Source organism: Nesoenas mayeri, assembly GCF_963082525.1.
Source record: "Nesoenas mayeri genome assembly, chromosome: 6".
In the NCBI taxonomy this organism is placed as follows: domain Eukaryota; kingdom Metazoa; phylum Chordata; class Aves; order Columbiformes; family Columbidae; genus Nesoenas; species Nesoenas mayeri.
The window spans coordinates 11,193,618-11,212,376 of record NC_137545.1 but is presented as its reverse complement, the minus strand read 5'-3'; the positions used below and the strand labels follow the sequence as shown (position 1 = coordinate 11,212,376).

The window sequence follows — 18,759 nt, the reverse complement described above, 5'->3', positions numbered from 1 at the left end:
ACCCTTACTTCAATAACAAAACCTTTACCATGTAATCTGCAAATTACTTTCCATGTGATATATTTAATTAAGTTACTACTTTTGTGCTCATGGCCTTTTGTTGAGTGTCTGGATTGACCATAGTCACTGTTCCTATACATATGCAGTTGTGTGGCCAGCCCTGTCCACTGGAGTCAGCAATTGTTAATTTTGACATTAGTTTCAGCAGATTTTGTAGTGATTTTTACAACTGGAAAAAAAAGAGAGACTTTCCATGAGTTTCATAGGAACAATTTAACAGTCATGTCTATCCAGACCCTTTTAATCAAGCATCCCACTGGATTTTCTCATCCGAGGATGTTGTAATGATGCTGGTTGTTACATGACTGCTTCTCTGATTAGATAGTACTCTCCTCTGTGTCACCTTATGGTCAGACACTCTAATTTTGTGCTTAGATTACAGCTATTTCTCCTGAAGGACTGGGCAGTTGTTTTTACTGTGTTTTATTTGGCTGTGACAACAGAAACAGCTTTTAAAGGTGCTCACAGCCTAAAGAACCTGATGAGGGACATGCTCACCAGCAGTGAGATCTATAGGGACAAGATACTTAACAATTGCTGTAGGTAGCTGGGTTTCTTGCATTACTGCAGAGAAGCACTGCTGGGGCATTAGCACATCACTCAACTAAAAATAAGTCCTTTATAACTTCCGAAGTACTTAAAATGCTTGCTGTAGAAAACAACAGCTGCTTTTGATTCTTCAGTATCATTGAGCATACGAACCCTTGAGCTGAAATCCCTCTTGAAAAATAAATAGGAATTACATTTAATAGAAGGAAGAAGCGGTAGACCAGGTTTTGGACATATTTTGAATATTCTGCTTATTTTATATTGTCTGAAAATTCACAGATGTCTGTCTGCAAAGCTTAGATAGGTAGATAACCCTGAAAGATTTAACAGACAGCAGCACAGATAATCCCTGGTTTAAGACTCTTATTTGCTTCATCAGGAATTAAAATTAATGTTTGACCATGGCAGTTTTAAAAATTTTTTCTCCACTGGCTGCTGTCAGGCTGAGCTTTTCACCTTGTCTTGATTTTTCTTAAAATGGTTAGTAGTAGTTGTAGGTGGTTACATTTTGATATCTTTAATAATAAACTGAAGAAATAGATTTAAGTATCGTTAAGCTGGTTAATGTTGGTTTACAGTAGCACGTGTAGATATGTTTACCACTTATTTTTGTGTGAATAGAATAGGATCTGATGTCTGTGAATTGAGTTTGATCATCCAGCTGAGGACACGTTATTGCGGTTACCTCCTCTCACTGCCTGGGGAGTGAAAGTGGCCATAGATACTGGGGCATTCTCAGTTCACCGTAAGTCACTGTTAAATCTGAGATCGAATGCCTGGATCCTATTTAGGGCATTTCATCGGTGGAAACAAAGCGCCCTGAAGGAGAGCTCATCGTGGGTTTTGCTGCTTTCCTGATGGGAGCACAGTGATGCAGGGAGGGAAATGATTCACCCCGGGTAGGACAATAAAGCTGTGGGGGTCTGGGCATTCATTTGGATCCTCTTAGTCCTGGATTAATAACCTGGCATTTAAATATTAATAGCATTCTGTTTCTTATGCTTTCCTTAATTTTGGCTCAAATGTGTCTGAGTCTTGCTGTAATGTTCCTACACAGACAACTTTTCTCACCTATTTTTTCTCTGTTCTGACAAGTTCGGTTTTGAAGGAGTAATGACAGAGCACTTTTCTCCGCTATGCTGCCCTTTTTACTTGTAGGTGCTAACGGTTCCCGTTACATAGAAAAGCCAAAATGCACAAAGGAAGAAGCAGCCAATTTTGTAGTCTAAGCTTGACATTCTACTTCTTTTATCTGCCTGCAAAATAAATCCTTTTTCTGGTTTTCAGAACAGAGATTGGACTGTGGTTTAAATCAGCTCTGCACTGACTACAATCACAGCTGAGACCTTTGTCCTAGCGGTTTTCTTACATCTTACAAACTTCAGCCCCACAATCAGCCCATGTTTGCAATCAACAGAGTAGAGAACGTGCTGCTGGGAAGGGAGTTGCTCTTAATGGCTTGGCAGTGGCTCCACAGCATTCGCTCATCCTTACGATGACCGGTTATTTATCCATAATAAATTACTATATTATATAGGTAGTCCCAGCTATAATTCCTGTGCTGAAAGGAAATTCTTGTGTGGGATTATAGTTGGTGGCCATCTTTATAAAAATAAAAGTAAAGGCAGCTATCAGGAGGATAATTTTCTGAACAAGGCAATACAGTACAGACAGCTACTAAAATAGGTGAAAAGGAAAGGAATGATTTTGCCTTGCCTTGATCATTAGAAGCAATCAGTTCAATGTGATTAACGTAAATTATTGTGAGTCGGGAGAGATACAGAATTGCAGGGCATTTCAGGTTTAAAGTAATTTTTTTATTAGAGTTTTCTAAACTGTAAAACTGTAATTGGATAGGGGAAGGAAGGGAATCCATCTATTGTAAACTAAACAATCTGGTCTTGAATGTATTGGAATATGAGATAATAGTAATTAGGTGTAGAACAAAAGAGTGTCTGTGGAGCTGAGAGTAAAGGAATTACTGAGTTGACAAGCCCCAGACACTTTCTTCCTCCATTCCTCAAGATTAAAAATTATACTTTTAACAAAATGTTCCTATATTTGGTGCGTCACTCTGGTATGAATAGATGTGTCAACCTCAGTGCCACTGTCATTTCTGAAGGATTTCTGTTTTCTGTCCTTTCACTTCTCTGATAAAAGTTGGATATTATTTTGGAGTCTGTCAGTCTAATGTTCTTGTAACAGCAGCAGAATAATTTGAAGACATATAGAATGATGGATAATGATGAAACTGAGTAAGGAGACACTGGAAAGGTTCACTAGGCAGCTGGCATGTTACATGAAGTTTGTGTTTTTAATGTAACTGCAATTTTAAGGTCTTGATAGAAACGTTTATTTGTTCTTTCTTGTTTACGCCGAGCGTAACCAAGTAAACAGTGATTCTGAATTGTATTAGAAAGGTTGTTCTGTAATGACAGGTTTTCCAGCACTTTGTCCTTGAGGCATTTTCAGAAGGTGTTTCACGAGTGAGAGCTGCTGAGGTTTGCAGGGACCTGGCGAGACTGTCTAGTCCAGCCCCCATACCCATGCTGGAGTTGGCTGTAACAGTTTGCCCAGAATCCTGTCCAGTCAGATTTTGAGTATTTCCAAGGACAGAGACTCCACAACTTCTCTGCGCATCCTGTTCCCATGTTCCACCACCCTTACCATAAAAAATCTTCTTTTAATGTTTAAAAGAAATGTTCTGTGTTTCAGTTTGTTCCCAATGCCTCTCACCCTGTCCCTGTGCACCACTGAGAAGAGTCTGGCTCTCTTCTTCACACCTTCCCATCAGGTATTTTAAATCCATTGAGGTCCCCTCAAGCCTTCTCTTCTTGAAGCTGAACAGTCCCAGTCAGTTGCTGTAATCTTTCCTTGTGTGACAGATGCCCCAATTCATTAATCATCTTTGTGGCCCTTTGCTAGACTCAGTCCAGTAAGTCCCTCTCTCTCTCCAGTCCTGGGGAGCCTAGAACTGGGACAGCACTCCGGATGTGTCTCATCAGGCCCGTGTGGAGTGAGAGGATCACCTTCCTCCTCACCTGCTGCTTCTTCATAGTCCAGCTCAGGATGCTAGGGGTCATCTTTGGGAGTTAATGGTCAGCTTGGTGACCACCAGGACCCCAAGATCTTTCTCTGCAAAGCTGCTTGCTAACCAGCCAGCCCCCAACAGGTACTGGTGGGTGGTGGTGTTCCCAGGCAGGACTTTGCATTTCACCTTGTTGAACTTCATGAAGTTCCTCTCTATCCAATTCTGCAGCCTGTCAGAGGCCTTCTGGTTGGCAGTACACCTATCTGGTGTATCAGCCAGTCCTCCAGTTTTATATCAGCAAACTTTGCTTCTTAATCCAGATCATTAATGAAGAAGTTAAGCAGTATTGGACCCAGTGAGTCCTCCACTAAGACTTCTTGCCACTGATCACCACTCCCTGAGCTCAGCAGTTCAGCTGGTTCAGTCCAACTCAGTGTCCATTTGTCTAGTCCATACTTAATCTGTTTGTCTTGGAGCTCCACTGAAGTGAACCCTTAGCAGTTACGTTGCTTCGGAAGTCTTTTTGGTTTTTTTGTAAAAGAATACAGCATATGCAGTCCCCTTCCCTCATCCCAGCCTCCCTCTTAGTCCCCATAGCTTTTGAACACACACATCAACTTCCATCAAATTTGACGGAGCAGCAGAGTCTTCATATCCAGTTCCCATAACTGTCACAAAAATCAGCAGCAGACCAGAGGATGGTCTGCGAGTCTCCCATGCAAGCTCAGCCAGGACGCGCTCCAGGTGGGGTGTTGGGCCCGCGTGGGCACATACAGCTCGGAGCAGACTATGTGTTTTGCCTTTCCCTCAGCTGTGGCAAGGAGCCCTGGGTGCAACCCAAGGGGGCTGCAGTTCTGCTGGGACAGAGGAGATAGTAGAGAGCATCAAGGAAAAGCTGTATGGGGAGGGAGGAGAGTCTGCAGATCTGCAGGCAGTTATGTTTTGCTCTTTGCTTGCTTACTGTGTCCTTTAAAGCCCTTTCTTGATTGTGCTAGATATTCCCTAGTGGTATGGGTAAAAATGTGTGGGTTGCAAATAGACTCTTGCAGACTAAGGGAAGCTTTATTCTGGTAAAGAGGACTACCCGCAAGCTATTCAACCACCACGGGGAGTTCCATTACTTCATACTGATCACGAGATCTGCATATTTTTACTTGCACTTGTCTTTTTCCTCTTCTGTATTTAGCCACATTTGAACTAATTAGTAATCAGACTGCTGTATACATTAGTTTTTAGGGGATTTTTGCACAAGTCTCATTTTTTCGTTTTCCGTACTGCTGGCTCTTACTCCAACAATAGTAAGATATGTGTTAGTAAGATTGCTTAAAAAGTAATTGAGGTCAAGGCTTTGAAGCTACTGCTTTTTTATCTTGCATTATTAATACTCAAGGTTTACAGAAAGAGTGGCATTGTAAAACCTGTTGTAAAATTGTATACTGTATAACACTAGCTGCTCTGCTTGCTTGTGATCTGCTATGCTTTTCATGATGTCTGAACGTCTCATTGGATTACCTCTTACCATTTTCAGTTGTTTTCAGTTTGTCTATAAACTGGATTTTCCTTCTCTATTTCCACTCTTCCACATGATCTGATGCTGGATCATGGCAAGAAATAATGGTGGAAAAGAGAGTTTCCAAGAGTTTGCTGGGGCTATGGAAGAGAATAGTTTGAGATTATACAGATGCTTCTATATACGCATATAAACAATAAGAAGATATTGTTATTGAAACTTGTAAGTGTCAAAAATGTTTTGCCAAATGTGGTGGTTGCTGCAGTAATTCAGAAATTCCTTGGTCTTGTTTCCTGATGCTTCAGTTGAGGTAGGTCAGGAGATTTCAGAACAGCTCTCCAGACAGTTCTTGCTATGGAATGATCCAATTAATCATTGCAAAAGAAATGCATAAACACATAGGTAAGCTATAACTTGACCTCTTTACTACCTTTCTCTCTTGTTTGCTATTTTTTCTTGGTGTATTTGTATTTTACCAGGGATCTCAGCTGGTTGTCCCAGAGCTTGTAGCACTGATAGATCATACTTGAAAGTCTGAGTAGTTGCTTTGCAGGGTCATCATTACCAATGGTCTTTGTGAGACTTGCAGCATTTCAGACTGGAACACCAACCTCACCTTTCTTTTCAGGGCTACCTTTTGTGCTGCAAACATGCAGCAGATTTCTCCAGCCAGGACGACCATCTCCATTCCTTTGACCCATTCTGTGTGCGTTTTTTCCCATTGCTCTTCCAAAGAGACTCGTAAAGAGCTACCATGATATATCTATGCCTCCAGGAACTCCTCAGGCTTTTGATTTGCGATCTGGGTCCAAGAATTTAAGATGCACATTTCAGCGCTGGACTTTGTCAGCACCTCGGTTGATGCAGTTGGCTTTTAGCTCAAGGAAGGGCAGACAACAGAAAGGCTGGCAAGGGGAGGCATGTCCAGATCTTGTTCTCGTAGTGTTTGCTTCAAGCTGGTTTTGTCAGGCCCTCATTTTTTTAGGTTGTTTGTATTGTAGAATATTTGAGTCAATGCATTGCTTAAATTAGTGTAGTCTCATCCTTGCTGTGCTTACTAACTCCTGTTTGAGCTTCTTTTGGACTGGGATCTGTCTTTGTCCATTGTCTAGTATGAGGTTTTCCACTTAAACTCATTCCCTTGTTTAAATTGATAGCCCTGCACCAGCCCTTGACATACCGAAATCTATCTTCCTAATAGGAAGTAGCTGGTTCTAAACATTTTCAAGAACACTGCTTTTTATTTCTAATGGTACAAAACTGTGATTTGTTGAAAGTGTGAGGGTTTTTTTAACCTTCTTCAAGTAAAATAAGAAACTCGCATTTATTCCTGGATACTGAATCGAGTATCTGTTCCCTGATTTCTTCTAAAAGGGGTTACGAAACATTGAAGAATTGTTCTAATTAAATGCACCCACAAAGTGTGTCTGAGGAATTGAAGTATGTATTCACCTTTGGCCACACAAACCTGTCATCTCTCTGTAGGCAAACTTTTTTTTCCTATGTTTATAATGAATCCTAAAGTATTTGTAGCTGATGCAGAAGACGCAGGCTCGCTTTCCTGACGTACACCACTGCCACTCAGACGTCAGCTGCTCCACGCACCGATTGGATTTCGTGCCAATGATGGGGACGTGTGCATGTCGCTGTGACACCTGACGACATCAGCGGTGCAGTGACAACGTGCACGTCATTGCCTTTGCCTTCCCCAGCCCTCCGGATTTGTAGCGTGAGGGTAGAAATTGGAGCGAGAGCCTCAGTATCTACAGTGTCCTGAAATTCTCTTAAAGCCATTTGTTTGAGGCCACGCGTCTCCAGCCACTACGAGTGCCTGTGGATGCCATGTTTATGGTTTAGGAGTTTGTAAGTGGCAGAAGGAGCTTCTCAAGGGAAGAACTTGTTCTGTGGCTTTAGAGGCTAACCTTAGGTTTTCAAGGTTTTACCACACTGGAAAAGAATTTAGCCCCAAAAGGCTTTCAGACTTGATGTGGGTTCTTTTGGAAGCTGTTTAATTTTTGTTGTGGGTTTTTATTACTCTTTGATTATAGCTTAACTGTCTTATTAAGAACAGTACCATCCCAATCCAAAAACATCTTTTCATAAGAATTTGCCCTGTGAGTCATCACATTTATTTATCTCCATATTTATTGCAGTAAATCCTTCACTTCCTCTGCACACCCAGCCACCCTGTTTGGTGTTTGTTTTCCTCGCTGAAATTGTGGCAGCCACAACAGAATACATATTTTGTTTTTCTGCAGCATTCTTGCATTTAGAGAACTACACTGGGGTTTTTCTTGAATTGCCTCCCCATTTTATGTTCTGGGTCTGTGTCACAGCCTTTGAAGCCTTTTCCCAGTGAGCATAAAGTACATTAAACAGCATGTGCAAATGAGCAATAGCACAGCTGCTAATTGTGCTAACAGATGTAAATAGGAAAAACATTACTTTTGTAATGCTAAAAGTATTTATAGAAACCATTATCCATCTTTCATAACACTTTGATTATGGATGGAGCCTCTTTCACGTTCAGCAAAGTTGATTAAGCTTTTGCAGATGGTCTGACTTGCTGAGATAATGATAGAAATGTGGAAGAAATGCAGATGTTTTAAAGCTTTTGTTTTACATGCTTTAAGCAAATAAGTGACTTAAAAGGAAAGCTTTTGCCTTACATTCTTTAGAAGAATGCATGGCTTTCAAACAGAAACATACAGGAGGGTTCTTGAATGCAAACAAGAGGTCTGGCCACTTTGAGGTGAGTTCACCATGTGCCTCACCTGCCCGGTCAGCTTTGTTTGAACATCGTTTGACTTAAGTAATGTATGACTTGCAAGAACCCTCTTGCCAGAGCCAGGCAGCTTCGATTTCCTCTGCGGAAATCCTCTTCCTTCCTGCCGTGTAATTCATCCGTTAAGACCTCAGATCCCGAGGACATATCCTCTCTTGGGAATGAGCAGCATCCTCACAGGTGGAAGTGCATTTGCAGCACAGGGCAGGTTAATGTCAGTGTAACTGAGATGATTCAGGTAATTTTCTTGAAGGACTCTCTCTCTAGCCCTTTCTGACAGCTGTTATTGACAAGGGAGTGTGCCTGGCACCAGACTGGGCCTGACTCCAGCAGCATCCGAGGAGCAGGGAGCAAGCACCTGACATCAGGCACTATGTGACCAAGAAACCTCCCTCCATTCTCCCTGCTTTAATCTCATGGAAGGTTTTCATTGTTTTCAGCAACCTGGGCGAAATCATATGTGGTCATAAGAAAATCAACTGATCACAATCAGGGCAAAACCTGAGTTATTTGGCACTGTAGAGGACTCAAAAAAGCTTCCACAATCTGCCTCCAGCCAAGTTGCTCCATAAGCCAAAGGGCAGATTTGGCAAGGGTGTCAGGACCCGCATTGCATTTGATCCAGGGAACGGTTTTCTTTGGGGAGGTGCTTTGCTCCCTTCAGCTGGCTCGGTTCCCTTGCCTTTGCACAAACGGGATTTAGATGTAATTATCCCTGGCTACCCTGGTGGCTTTCACACCTGCCTCCTTATCCATAGCCCTTTCCTCTTCCAGTAACTTCAGAAAGGGCTTTTGCTCCTTTATCTTTGTTTAACTAGCAAACAGCGAAAGTTTGTGGAAGCGCGAGGGAAGTGGTTCCTACTTAGGATCTGAAAATCTGGAACAAATGGATGTGGAACAAATGGACGTGCTGCTTCGCGGTCAGTGTGCTGATGCTTCGCTCTGTCTTTGCAACACATCTTTGACTGGCCCTGGAGCAGTGTCCTGGCAGGCAGGTCGCTACTTTTCACAACAGTTCTGTCACCAACCTATACGTGCAGATATTTTTCAAAAGAAGGTCCAAAACATAATGTTTCTCTTCTTCCCCACAATGCTGCTTTTTTTCCAAATAGTGGAAGTAAAAACAGCAGTGGTGTTCTTTGGTTTTGGTTTGGTTGTTTTCCCCTGCAGTAAAAATTCCACCATATTTTGCCCTTAGGACCTAGCTATCAAAGAGATCTGCTACAGCGTTTTGTCATCATTCTGCAAAATCAGAATTACTCCGTGTGTAGAAACAATGTTTAAAATTTGAAGTAGCGAACACGGGCTGTGAAGAGCGATGACTGTACCTGCTAGGAGCCTGTGGGAGATATCTGTGTATGGGTTCACTCCCCACTCTTCCTTTTCTTTACAGAACTGAAATTTAATTACAGAGCTTGGAAAATTCTTCAAATGGTGTAGAGGGTGAGCTAAATAAAACAGTGACAGGGAAATGATAGCAAGGCAGGAACATGAATTGGAAAAACACCTCATACTTGAGATTTTTGTATTACTCAAAGGCTTCATTCAGCTCCTTTTTAAATGGGAGTGGGTGTGTGGGGGTTGAGGGGTGTGAATACTCATTATTTCCTGCAAGATAGAAAAGAAAGAAAGAAAAGGTCGCTTTAAATAAAATTCATAGGTCTAATGAGTAAATCTACCTGGCTATTATACCCTCCTCCTAAAGCTTTGGCTGGATCCAAGTAATGTCATGTTACTGGTGCTCCAAAGACCCCTTTACTAAACTGAATTGTAAATTGAAATGATGTGGAGGTGGATCAGAGTTGGTCGCAGTGTCTGGGTTGTCACAATCACAGTTGAGGGACAGATGCGGTAAACTGCTTTTTATCCTGCTGGGACTGGCCAGTGTGGTCCTCAGCCTGGTGAGCAAACCCCAGAGAGGGGAACAGTTTCTGGTCTCTAATGTACTTGAGGGCAGGAAGTCAGGTCAGTATTGTGAGTAGGAAGAAGAAAAACTTTGCCAAATGCTGCAATGTGTGAAGTGCTACCAGTAGTCAGTACATTAAGGATAATGAGCTAAATCTGCTACTTTTATATATATATATATATATGTGTGTGTGTGTGTGTGTGTGTGTATAATTCTTACATATACATTTGGTTTTATTTATTATTTTTTAAAGATTCCTGAGATGAAGTTTCCATTACAACTTTTCCAAACTTCTCTGGTAGCTGTCACAGACAAGTGTTGTGTTGGCTTTGGATAACTGAGCAGATCTTCTTTCTTTTTCAAATTAAAAGCTTAGTAAATAGATAAGTAGTTAGTAGAACTCGGTGCAGTATAAATTGTCTCGTGTCTGAGAGGTGCCAAATCAGGTGAAACCCCAGTTTTCAAAACAGTACCTAGTTGCTGAGTTTGTGCTTTGCTATGCTTCTACAAATTGTAGACTGTGATTCTCTTCTGGGGTTTTGGGGTGGCTGCTTTTTCCTTCTGTTTCCGTGATAGTCTACGTGTCCTCTCCCAATTTCTCCTCAAGGATACATAATTTATGATAAATTACCACTCTGGCCATGTACTGAGTTCGCTCGTGCCCTCAGTGTAAAATACCTTGTGGCATCTTCCTTTTCTAGCCTGCCATATTTTTTTAGTGTCATTTCAGTGTGGCATATTTTTATGATGAGCAGTTCATCAGTGGAGGCTTGAGTTGTTTTTAATATTACATCAATCGGTATTTTTTTTTACCTAAAGCTAATTAGATAAGGATTTGCTTTTTAATATTTTCTTGATGCAAATCACTGCACATGTCATGCTGTCTGGTAAGAATGTAGAGTACGAATGAAAATTGTGAAATCAGTAAATGGGTTGAAATTTATATCTTTGACCAGAGTTCTTTCTAGTATACATATATAATTTTATCTACTTAAAGGTTAGACTTCCTTGTATAAACAAAACTTCTTTGTTTAAGTACTAAAGTATACCCAGGAGAAGCTCAGTGGGATGTATGTTTTAACTTTATGGTCTTTGCCATAATCCAGTTTTCATCTAATGATATTGTGAAATATGTCATGACTTATATTCCATACTCTTCATCCACTGATGAATTTTGGATTTCCCTTTGACTGATTGTCTCCACATGATTTTCATCAAATGAAGTAGTGATTTGGCCAGCATTACTCATGCAACAAATACTTCCCGCAGGGCTCCTGCCGTACCGCTCTGCTCTCCTTCTCACCTCCCCGTAGCTCAGGGCAAAGCTGCTTTGGGTCTGCTCCAAAATTGTCTGAACTCTCCCGTTTTAGATGGTTTCTTCTCACACATATGTCTGAGAACCGAGCTGAACTTCCACCAGGGTTTTGCTTACCCAGGGTGAGGACTGGACAGGACAGGGACTTGCATGGGGGCGCACTATAGGAGTGGCCTGTGGGGTGGGAAGGGGAGGCCTTCAGACCCCATGGAACTGCATCCAGCGGGAGCTGGCACAGGACCTGCTGTGCTCTTTTGGGGTATGCTCAGTTAAGATGTTTTGTTTTGTTTACATTTTGATAAGTTTCCTATTCCCAGCTGATCATCATATGCCTGGTACTGCTCCCAGATAGAAACCCAAGCCTCATTCCTCCCCAGCACATCTCCAGAGAACCCAAGGGCGGTTTTGTCCACCTCTTACTCCATATATCTTTTATCTTGAAATTTGTGAAGGAAATACTGTACAGTGAGGTTGATGAAGGGCACATGACAGTAGTTCAGAATTAGATTTTCCCATTGAAAAGCTCCTCCAGATGGCATTTCCAGCACTCACTGATGGCAGATCAGTGCTTAATGGCTGGTTGAGTCATTTCTGACGGTGTTCCATGTGTTACAGCATCAGTGCTTCTGTAGGAAAACGTCAGCCCTCTTCCCCTTCATCAGTCTTTGGCGTGACAACCCTGATGACATGGAAAACTACTTCAGCGTAGAGGCAGGCAGCTGTGCCTCTGGGCCAGCTAGCGGTGGGATGTCACCCAGGCCCAGAGGGACATGGCAGAAGCCCCAGTGGGCAACACAACCACTAGATGAGTGTTCTGACAGGCGCATAAAAGGTCATCGACATCAACTGCTTTGATGATGGGTGATTTGCAGCAGCAAACCTCCACACTCTTCTCACTCTCATCATCACAACCACAGGACGTTATATGCTTTTTCTCATCAGTGTCTGCTTTGGCAGCAAAGGATTGTTGGAGCTCAGGACGCTAATGCAGACTTGAGCTTGGGTACATTTCCTTGGAGTGTCCTGCAGAAAGAACCAGAGAAAGAAGCTCTGGCTTTGGTTTATTAGTAAGAGTAGATGTTTAGCACAACCTGCCTTATAGCCCATCTTTCTAGCAGTACTACAGTTAGGATCTTTCCTTGAAGAGAAGTTAGGAGGGGGTAACAGGCACTGCCTTGTGTGGCAGAGAGGACCAGGGCAGGTGTGGACTGCAGGGCCATGGGTGCTTGCACACACAGCATCCCCTGTCAGGTGAACAACGTGTCTTCAGCTCCGCTCCCCATGAAACTTGTCCCTCTTCTTTCCCTTAGCATTCCTAGCAGGATTTTGTACGCATCTCTTTATTATGCAGAATATGTGCTGCTCTGATTAATTCTTTTTCTTCTGATTATTCAGTATTACATCTAAGCAGACGTGCACATAGGAAAATGGCCCCTGTTAATCAGGAGCTGTTGCGCCATATGGCATGTCAAGATGGAATATTACAGCTATGGGATGAGACCCTCCTGTTCAGCAACCAGGTTTGCGTGCGGCGAGTACTGTGTTAACATATTCTTGCCCATGCTGTCAGTTCCTTCATCTGGCAAGTCAGCCTAAGTGACAGCGTGGATTTCTGGAGCCTTCCCTCTTTGTTGAGGTCCTGCTTCTGTTAAGTTAGTGCTGAGGGCCTGTCTTCTCATTTGAAAACCTTGTAAAAATACGGATGAAAAAGCAGAGGATGCTCTGAGCTGCTTGTACTGCACTGCTCTTAGATATCATATTATAGATACAGCAAAGATGCAGTTGGCACTATTTCATGTCCAGTGGTATTTGTTGGCCCAATTTCTTTTAGTAACTTGTCTCTTGGAGAATCACAAGAATAGAAGAGTCCAAACAGCTTCATGTATCAGGTGCAGTGTCATGACTGACATCCTCGCACGTTGTGTGTGCCCAAGAACAGGCGGACAGCAAGTGTTGCTGCTGCTCGTGGTCAGTCTGTAATACTGACAGTATCCACCATAACTGGTAAATGGGAGGTTTGCAGCATCATTTGCCATTACGAGTAATTTTTCTAGTTTGCGTCAGTGTAGTCCATGACCCATCAGAGCTGAAAAAATTCGAAAGATCTTTGTGTGATATTTTAACAGACTCAAGCTACCTAGAGATTCTTCTACCCTGAGGCAGCCTGAGATCTGGGAAGCACATAGGCGTGTTGTTTTTAAATAGTTAGTCAGAAACACTTTAACATGATACTTGGGTATCGTAACTATCGTCAAGGGACTGGAGTTGCCTGGCATCTGAAATCTTTTGAAAAATGAAGACAGCATTAATCCTGTAGCATTAGTTTCTTAGCACACTTAACGTATGGGTGCATGTGCATGGAAACAAGTGTGTTTGCAGCAAAGTTAAAAGTCACTACACAGAATATTGCCTTTAGCAGGTGCCATATTGTACCAAACTGGCTGCTCCTTTCTCCTAAGAAGTGCAGGCAACCCATGTCTAAGGAGGAAAGGGATTTGGTTTCTGGGAACTGGTGTCTGTTGGCAGTCCGTCCTTGCAGGACACACCTGGGCTCCCACTACCCCATGCCGAGGTGTCAGGTGTCTTACTCCGATTTCCTTTAATGGATGCTTGTAATTCATGGTCTCTGCTTTTATTTCTCCCAAAGCACAGATTGTACCTCTCTTGAGAAGAGCCATTAGCGGTGGGTGTTTTTTCCCTAAAGTGCATTTGCACTTTTGCTTCCACATCTATGATATTTTTTGCCTTAAAGCACTTTTCAAACTTATTTGAGATTCTGAGCACTTTGCATACAGTTCACAGAAATCTCTGTGATGCATTTTATCAATTGGAAAGTGAAATCACAGACAGTGTTGCTGATGGGTCATAGTTCTTTGATCCTTTGACTGGACACTTTAACCACGAGAGAACCTTTATCCTTTCTCTGGTAGAAAAACTCACCAGCAGAAAACCAAACCATTGTAAAGGGAGCTGATCAGGAAGTATTTGAAGTGTGGTGTTGGGGCCAAGGAAGTATTGATGCATTCCAAGGCTAGCTATAGCAAAAAGGCTGTATTACTGCTTTTTTTCTGGTGTGATGTGATATCTAGCAAAAATTTTAGTTGCAGTGTATAGCTAAATGCTGCTCAAGACATGAGGGAAATCCAGTTTTTTGAAAAAAGGGGACGTAGAAATAGGCAAATTTAGCTGAGGGGATGGACTTTTTAGCTTTAATGTTTTCTGTTTACATTTTAAGTATCTTCAAGTTTCAGAACAGGTTATTGCATGCTGCTGAAAGGGAAGACAGCTCTCTGTATTTTCCAAATAAGTTTCGCAGTTAAAAGTGACCGCTTGCTACTTTTCAGACCTTTTAGCCGTATTAGTACAAAGTCACGGTGCATATTGCAGTGCTCTGCTGTTAACGAAAAAGTCAAAAAGACTCGATATTAAAGTCCTTGAACCATGCATGGCCATTATTTACATGAGGCATTAAATTAATGAGCTGCTGCTTTATCTGTAAACCTCTTTTTATTGAGCTCTTTGCCGAGTGGACTGTACCAGAACACTCAGAGTGCATTTGGAGGGTGTCATTTAATGTGCCAGCAATCCTGGAGCTGCTCTCTTGGACAAGGTGCGTTGTTTAAAGCAGGAACATCCCTTGCTGCGATACCGCAGGTCACGGCAGCGAGACGTGTGCCTTTCCCTGGTGAAAGCGGAGCCCTGGCTTGGTGAGCGGAGGATTTCAGTGCTTCCGTGGCCCCTGCTCCCCGGGCAGCTTCCCTGCACCAGGATGCTGTGTTCAAAACCTCTTCAGCTGTTCTGTGCATTGTTCTTTTTATTTTTTAGCAGACATGAGAATATTAATTTCCCAGGTTTTCCTGCTTGATAGTCTAACGAGCACACAAAACAGGGAGGTGGAAATCAAGCAAGAAGCACTTTGCTGTGAATCCCCCACTTGAATCTGGAGCACAGGCCACTCAGTGTGTTTGTGTTGAACATATTAAATAACAGGCTGTAAGCGCGTTAGGCAAGGTTCAGACTCAGAATAACGTTACAGGAATGTAGCATCTGTCTGACATCCCGGCTTGGGCAAGGATCTAATGAGAGTGTGTCAGAATTCCTCTTGCTCGGCATCTCTGTGTTTTGTAAAGGTAAGCTATGAGAAATGTGTGCTCTTCCACAGGTACAGAGGTTATAGAATAGTCTTGCAGGTTTTCTGTGCAGGGTGTAGGTGTGCATGTGTTCCCTCTGAACCACTTTAACAAACCAAGTGACTCAGGCTAGAGTAAATGACCAAAAAAAAAGGCAGTGATTGATTTAGCTTCGTTCTGTGCTGGCTGCGACATTGTGCAGTTACCGGGGGAGGCCAGAATGAGCATTTGGGACAGAGCTGACTTTGGCCACACAGCTTTCGTAACAGTCCCTGCCGTAGCTTTGCCTCTTTTATCCGGTCAGGACAGGACAGGACAACTTCCCTTCCTTATCTGAAACCGTGGCCAGGTCTCTGCTGTGCCACCAGCACCGGCAGCCTGTCAGGTGGGCTCTGTTTGCACCTTCCTTGATAGCTGATGGTGGCAAACTGTTCAGTCCCCAGAGGAGATCCCCGACGGGGACACGTCTGCTTGCAAGGACTCGAGCCATCACCTCGGTTCTCATACACCAGATTGGAAAATGTGTCCTAGGTCTCCGGGAGAGCATTGGGCCTTGGGCTTGATGGAAATTTGACCCTACGGGTGCTCATTTGGGAATCCACCACCATTGTAGTCCTACCAGAGTCCGTCTGTACATGCTTGGGGTAATTCTGGCTGTGCTTTCTCCTAGGAGGACTTTCGGAATAAAGTTGAAGACTACATTAAGCGCTATGCGAGATGATGAAGGGAGATGGATGGCAGGACCATGGCTTCCACACGACAGTTGTCCTTAACTTCAACAACAACAACCACAACAATAAAACCAGCCCGGATTGTACTAGTCCTGTGTCCATGTTGTACTGAAGAAGAAAACTAACTTCATACCTTGTCCATGTTAAAAGGAGAGTTCAGCATAAATACAGCAAGAAAAATGTGTATGTTGGTTGAAAAAGTTGTTTGCTTACTTTACAAAATGTTTACTCTTCTGAACCGTACTGTATATCCTGTTGATGAGATATGCTTGAGAAGTTAAAAGAAATCACTATTGAAATTGTAAGTACACTTTTTTTTAACTCTTGCCTAGTTTGGAGAGGGGGAAGGAGAAAAGAAAAGGTGGTGTGTTTTTGGAACACTTCAAGTTGGCAATAAAATGGTCTCCCATGAACCAAATGACAATACTGTTGCCTTTGATGAGCAGAAATAATATGAGCTTTTTCCAAGAGTCAGTCCGCTGAGGCTTTGAGCTTGCCAGAATGCAAGTGCTAAATCAAATTCTACTTCTGCTATTGAAATTCTTGATGATATTTAATGTAAGTACATTTCTGTCACATGTTTGGAATTTTTACATTGTTATTTTCAGCTCCTGTTTGGGCTAACAGTATTTTTTTTGTTTCTATTTGTTGTGTGAAGTAGTTAAAAGAAATACAGGCTAATCTGTAATTTAAGTAAATGTGTAGTATTAGTAAAATTTATTATATATATATATATATTATATATATATATTTCTGTGAAAACGTAATGAAAGGGAGATTTTTTTTTTTAAGAAATCTGCCTTTGGCTTTCCAACCTGGATGTGGTCAGGGAGCATCAGTGTTTGATCTGATGAAAGTAAATTCAAGCACCGTTACCTGGAAAACACCTATTTGTGTTCTTCAAACTTCTGCACTGAAAGCGAATGACTAATAATGCAGCTGAGACTAATACCACACTGCACCCTCTTTGAAACACTCGTGCGCACCTGCTTTTCGGTAATTTGAAAGGATATGATGCTGTAATTGCCTTTTCTGTAAGTAGCTGTATATACCACATAGTATGTGCGAGCAGAGATCCTGCAGAACTGTTGCATGAACCTCAGGAATCACTTCAGATGAGAATTCTGCTGCCAGCCGTGTGCCGCAGACCCCGCTGGTCCCCTCGCTGCCGGGGCGCTGACGCGGCCTCAGAGACCGAAACGCTGCTGCGATCACGCCGAGCAGGAGCAATGGAACCGATTCAAGCTTTTATAAATAGATAAAACATAGAAATAAATGTCTGTGTGGTTTCATATGGAGCAAGCGTGTAATACTCAGGCATTGACTGTTGTTTTGTTGTTTGTTTTTTTTAATTTCCCCGCCTCCCAATGATTACGCTTCATTCTTTCCTCTGCAGGCACTGAAGAAAACCAATATTGCCTCCATCATTAGCGTGGCAGAGCTGGGTTGTAAATTTTAAGCACACTACAGCCTTGCTTGTTAAGTTTTCTGTGTGCCTTTTCTCTTACAGCTTCACAGGCTCCTACACGTGCTGCTGGAGGTGCAGGAAATCAGGGAAATGAAATGCAGCGATCAGTACACAGGAGCAGAGCTGTAGTGTGAGCTCGATCCACCCAGACTCCGGCATTCAGGGAGGGGGCACGCACAAAGGATTCACACCAGAGACAGGGACCTGGTTTATTGATGTATTTATTCATTTAGGTAGGAAAAGCACCTTGTTCCTGTTGCTCGTTAGCCCCAGGGCACCGCCAAGGCCACCACCCATGCCACCATCTGCCACGGGCAACTTTTACCTATTACACCCCATCTCCCAGGCGAAACCCACCCCGTTCAGGCTTCGTCCTTGTGCTAGGGGAGAAGATTCCTTTCCTGGTGTGAAAAATAAAAGACAAAAAGAAGAAGCTGTGGTGGTTGCTGGCACTGCAGGGCTGGCAGGGTTTCAACCACCCCATCCTCTTTTTGTTTTCTCTTTAAAAATGTTCCTCTTTTGGCACGCGATGCTGGGGGTTTGCTGGGAGGGAAGCAAGTGGGAAAGGATGAGCAGAGCCATGCCAGTGCTGATGTCTGGGTCAAGCCGTGCTCCCCGGTACCCCGAGAGGACTCTGTGATGGCTTCACAAGCCACCAGCATCCAGGACCACCAAACAGTGTCTTAAATTACGTACTTATTTGGAAACCGCTGGGTGAGCAGCACACGTGGAGGGTCCCGGCGAGGGAGGAACGGTGGCCTTGCTGTCTCTGCCTCCGGGGCTTTGTCCTCCCCCAGGGTGTCCCTACACGATGCCCTCGCTGCGTTTGCTCCTCCACACCACCAGCGCGGTCATCAGCAGGGTGACGAGGACGGGCAGCAGGATGAAGGGGCAGAGGACGCTGTTGGGGGGGTCGTGCAGCGCCCGGCCGGAGGGCGCGCAGTTCCTGAAGTACTGCTTGTGCACGGCCACGAAGAACTCGTCCACCAGCCGGTTGGGCCAGTAGCAGTCGAGCCTCTCGGCGATCAGTGCCGTGCAGTTTGTCAGCTCCCCATATGTGCTGCAACACAGACAACGACAAAAGGGACCAGAAATAAACACGCAGAACCTACTTAAAATACTTATAATTGCCTAAAAAAGGGGGATTTTGCACATGTGAACCAACAGCATGCTTTTGAAGCTCACCCCTCTGCAGTACGCTGCTTTGCAGGTCAGCAGGACCACGACTCATCCACCACCCAATGGACAGCAAGTCCATTTTCTCTTTGTTTTTT

General features: G+C 43.3%; 2 protein-coding genes across 5 annotated transcripts in view; one reads left to right on the top strand and one right to left on the bottom strand.

Annotated features, from left to right (window-relative positions):
- The window catches only part of UBE2F (ubiquitin conjugating enzyme E2 F (putative)), an 83,693-nt gene extending 66,384 nt beyond the window's left edge, over window positions 1-17,309 (top strand). For all 4 annotated transcript variants that reach the window (XM_080347133.1, XM_080347131.1, XM_080347132.1 and 1 more), the window contains one exon: window positions 15,957-17,309. In XM_080347133.1, coding sequence (XP_080203259.1) covers window positions 15,957-16,007 — 51 coding nt within the window. In that variant the 3' untranslated portion in view covers window positions 16,008-17,309. The remainder of the gene's footprint in view (window positions 1-15,956) is intronic.
- Window positions 17,310-18,289: 980 nt separating this feature from the next.
- The window catches only part of LOC308041788 (RNA-binding protein 44-like), a gene marked incomplete at both ends in the record, with an annotated part of 36,933 nt that continues 36,463 nt past the window's right edge, over window positions 18,290-18,759 (bottom strand). Inside the window, one exon of the mRNA XM_080346697.1 lies at window positions 18,290-18,545. Within this exon, the coding sequence (XP_080202823.1) occupies window positions 18,290-18,545 (256 nt within the window). The remainder of the gene's footprint in view (window positions 18,546-18,759) is intronic.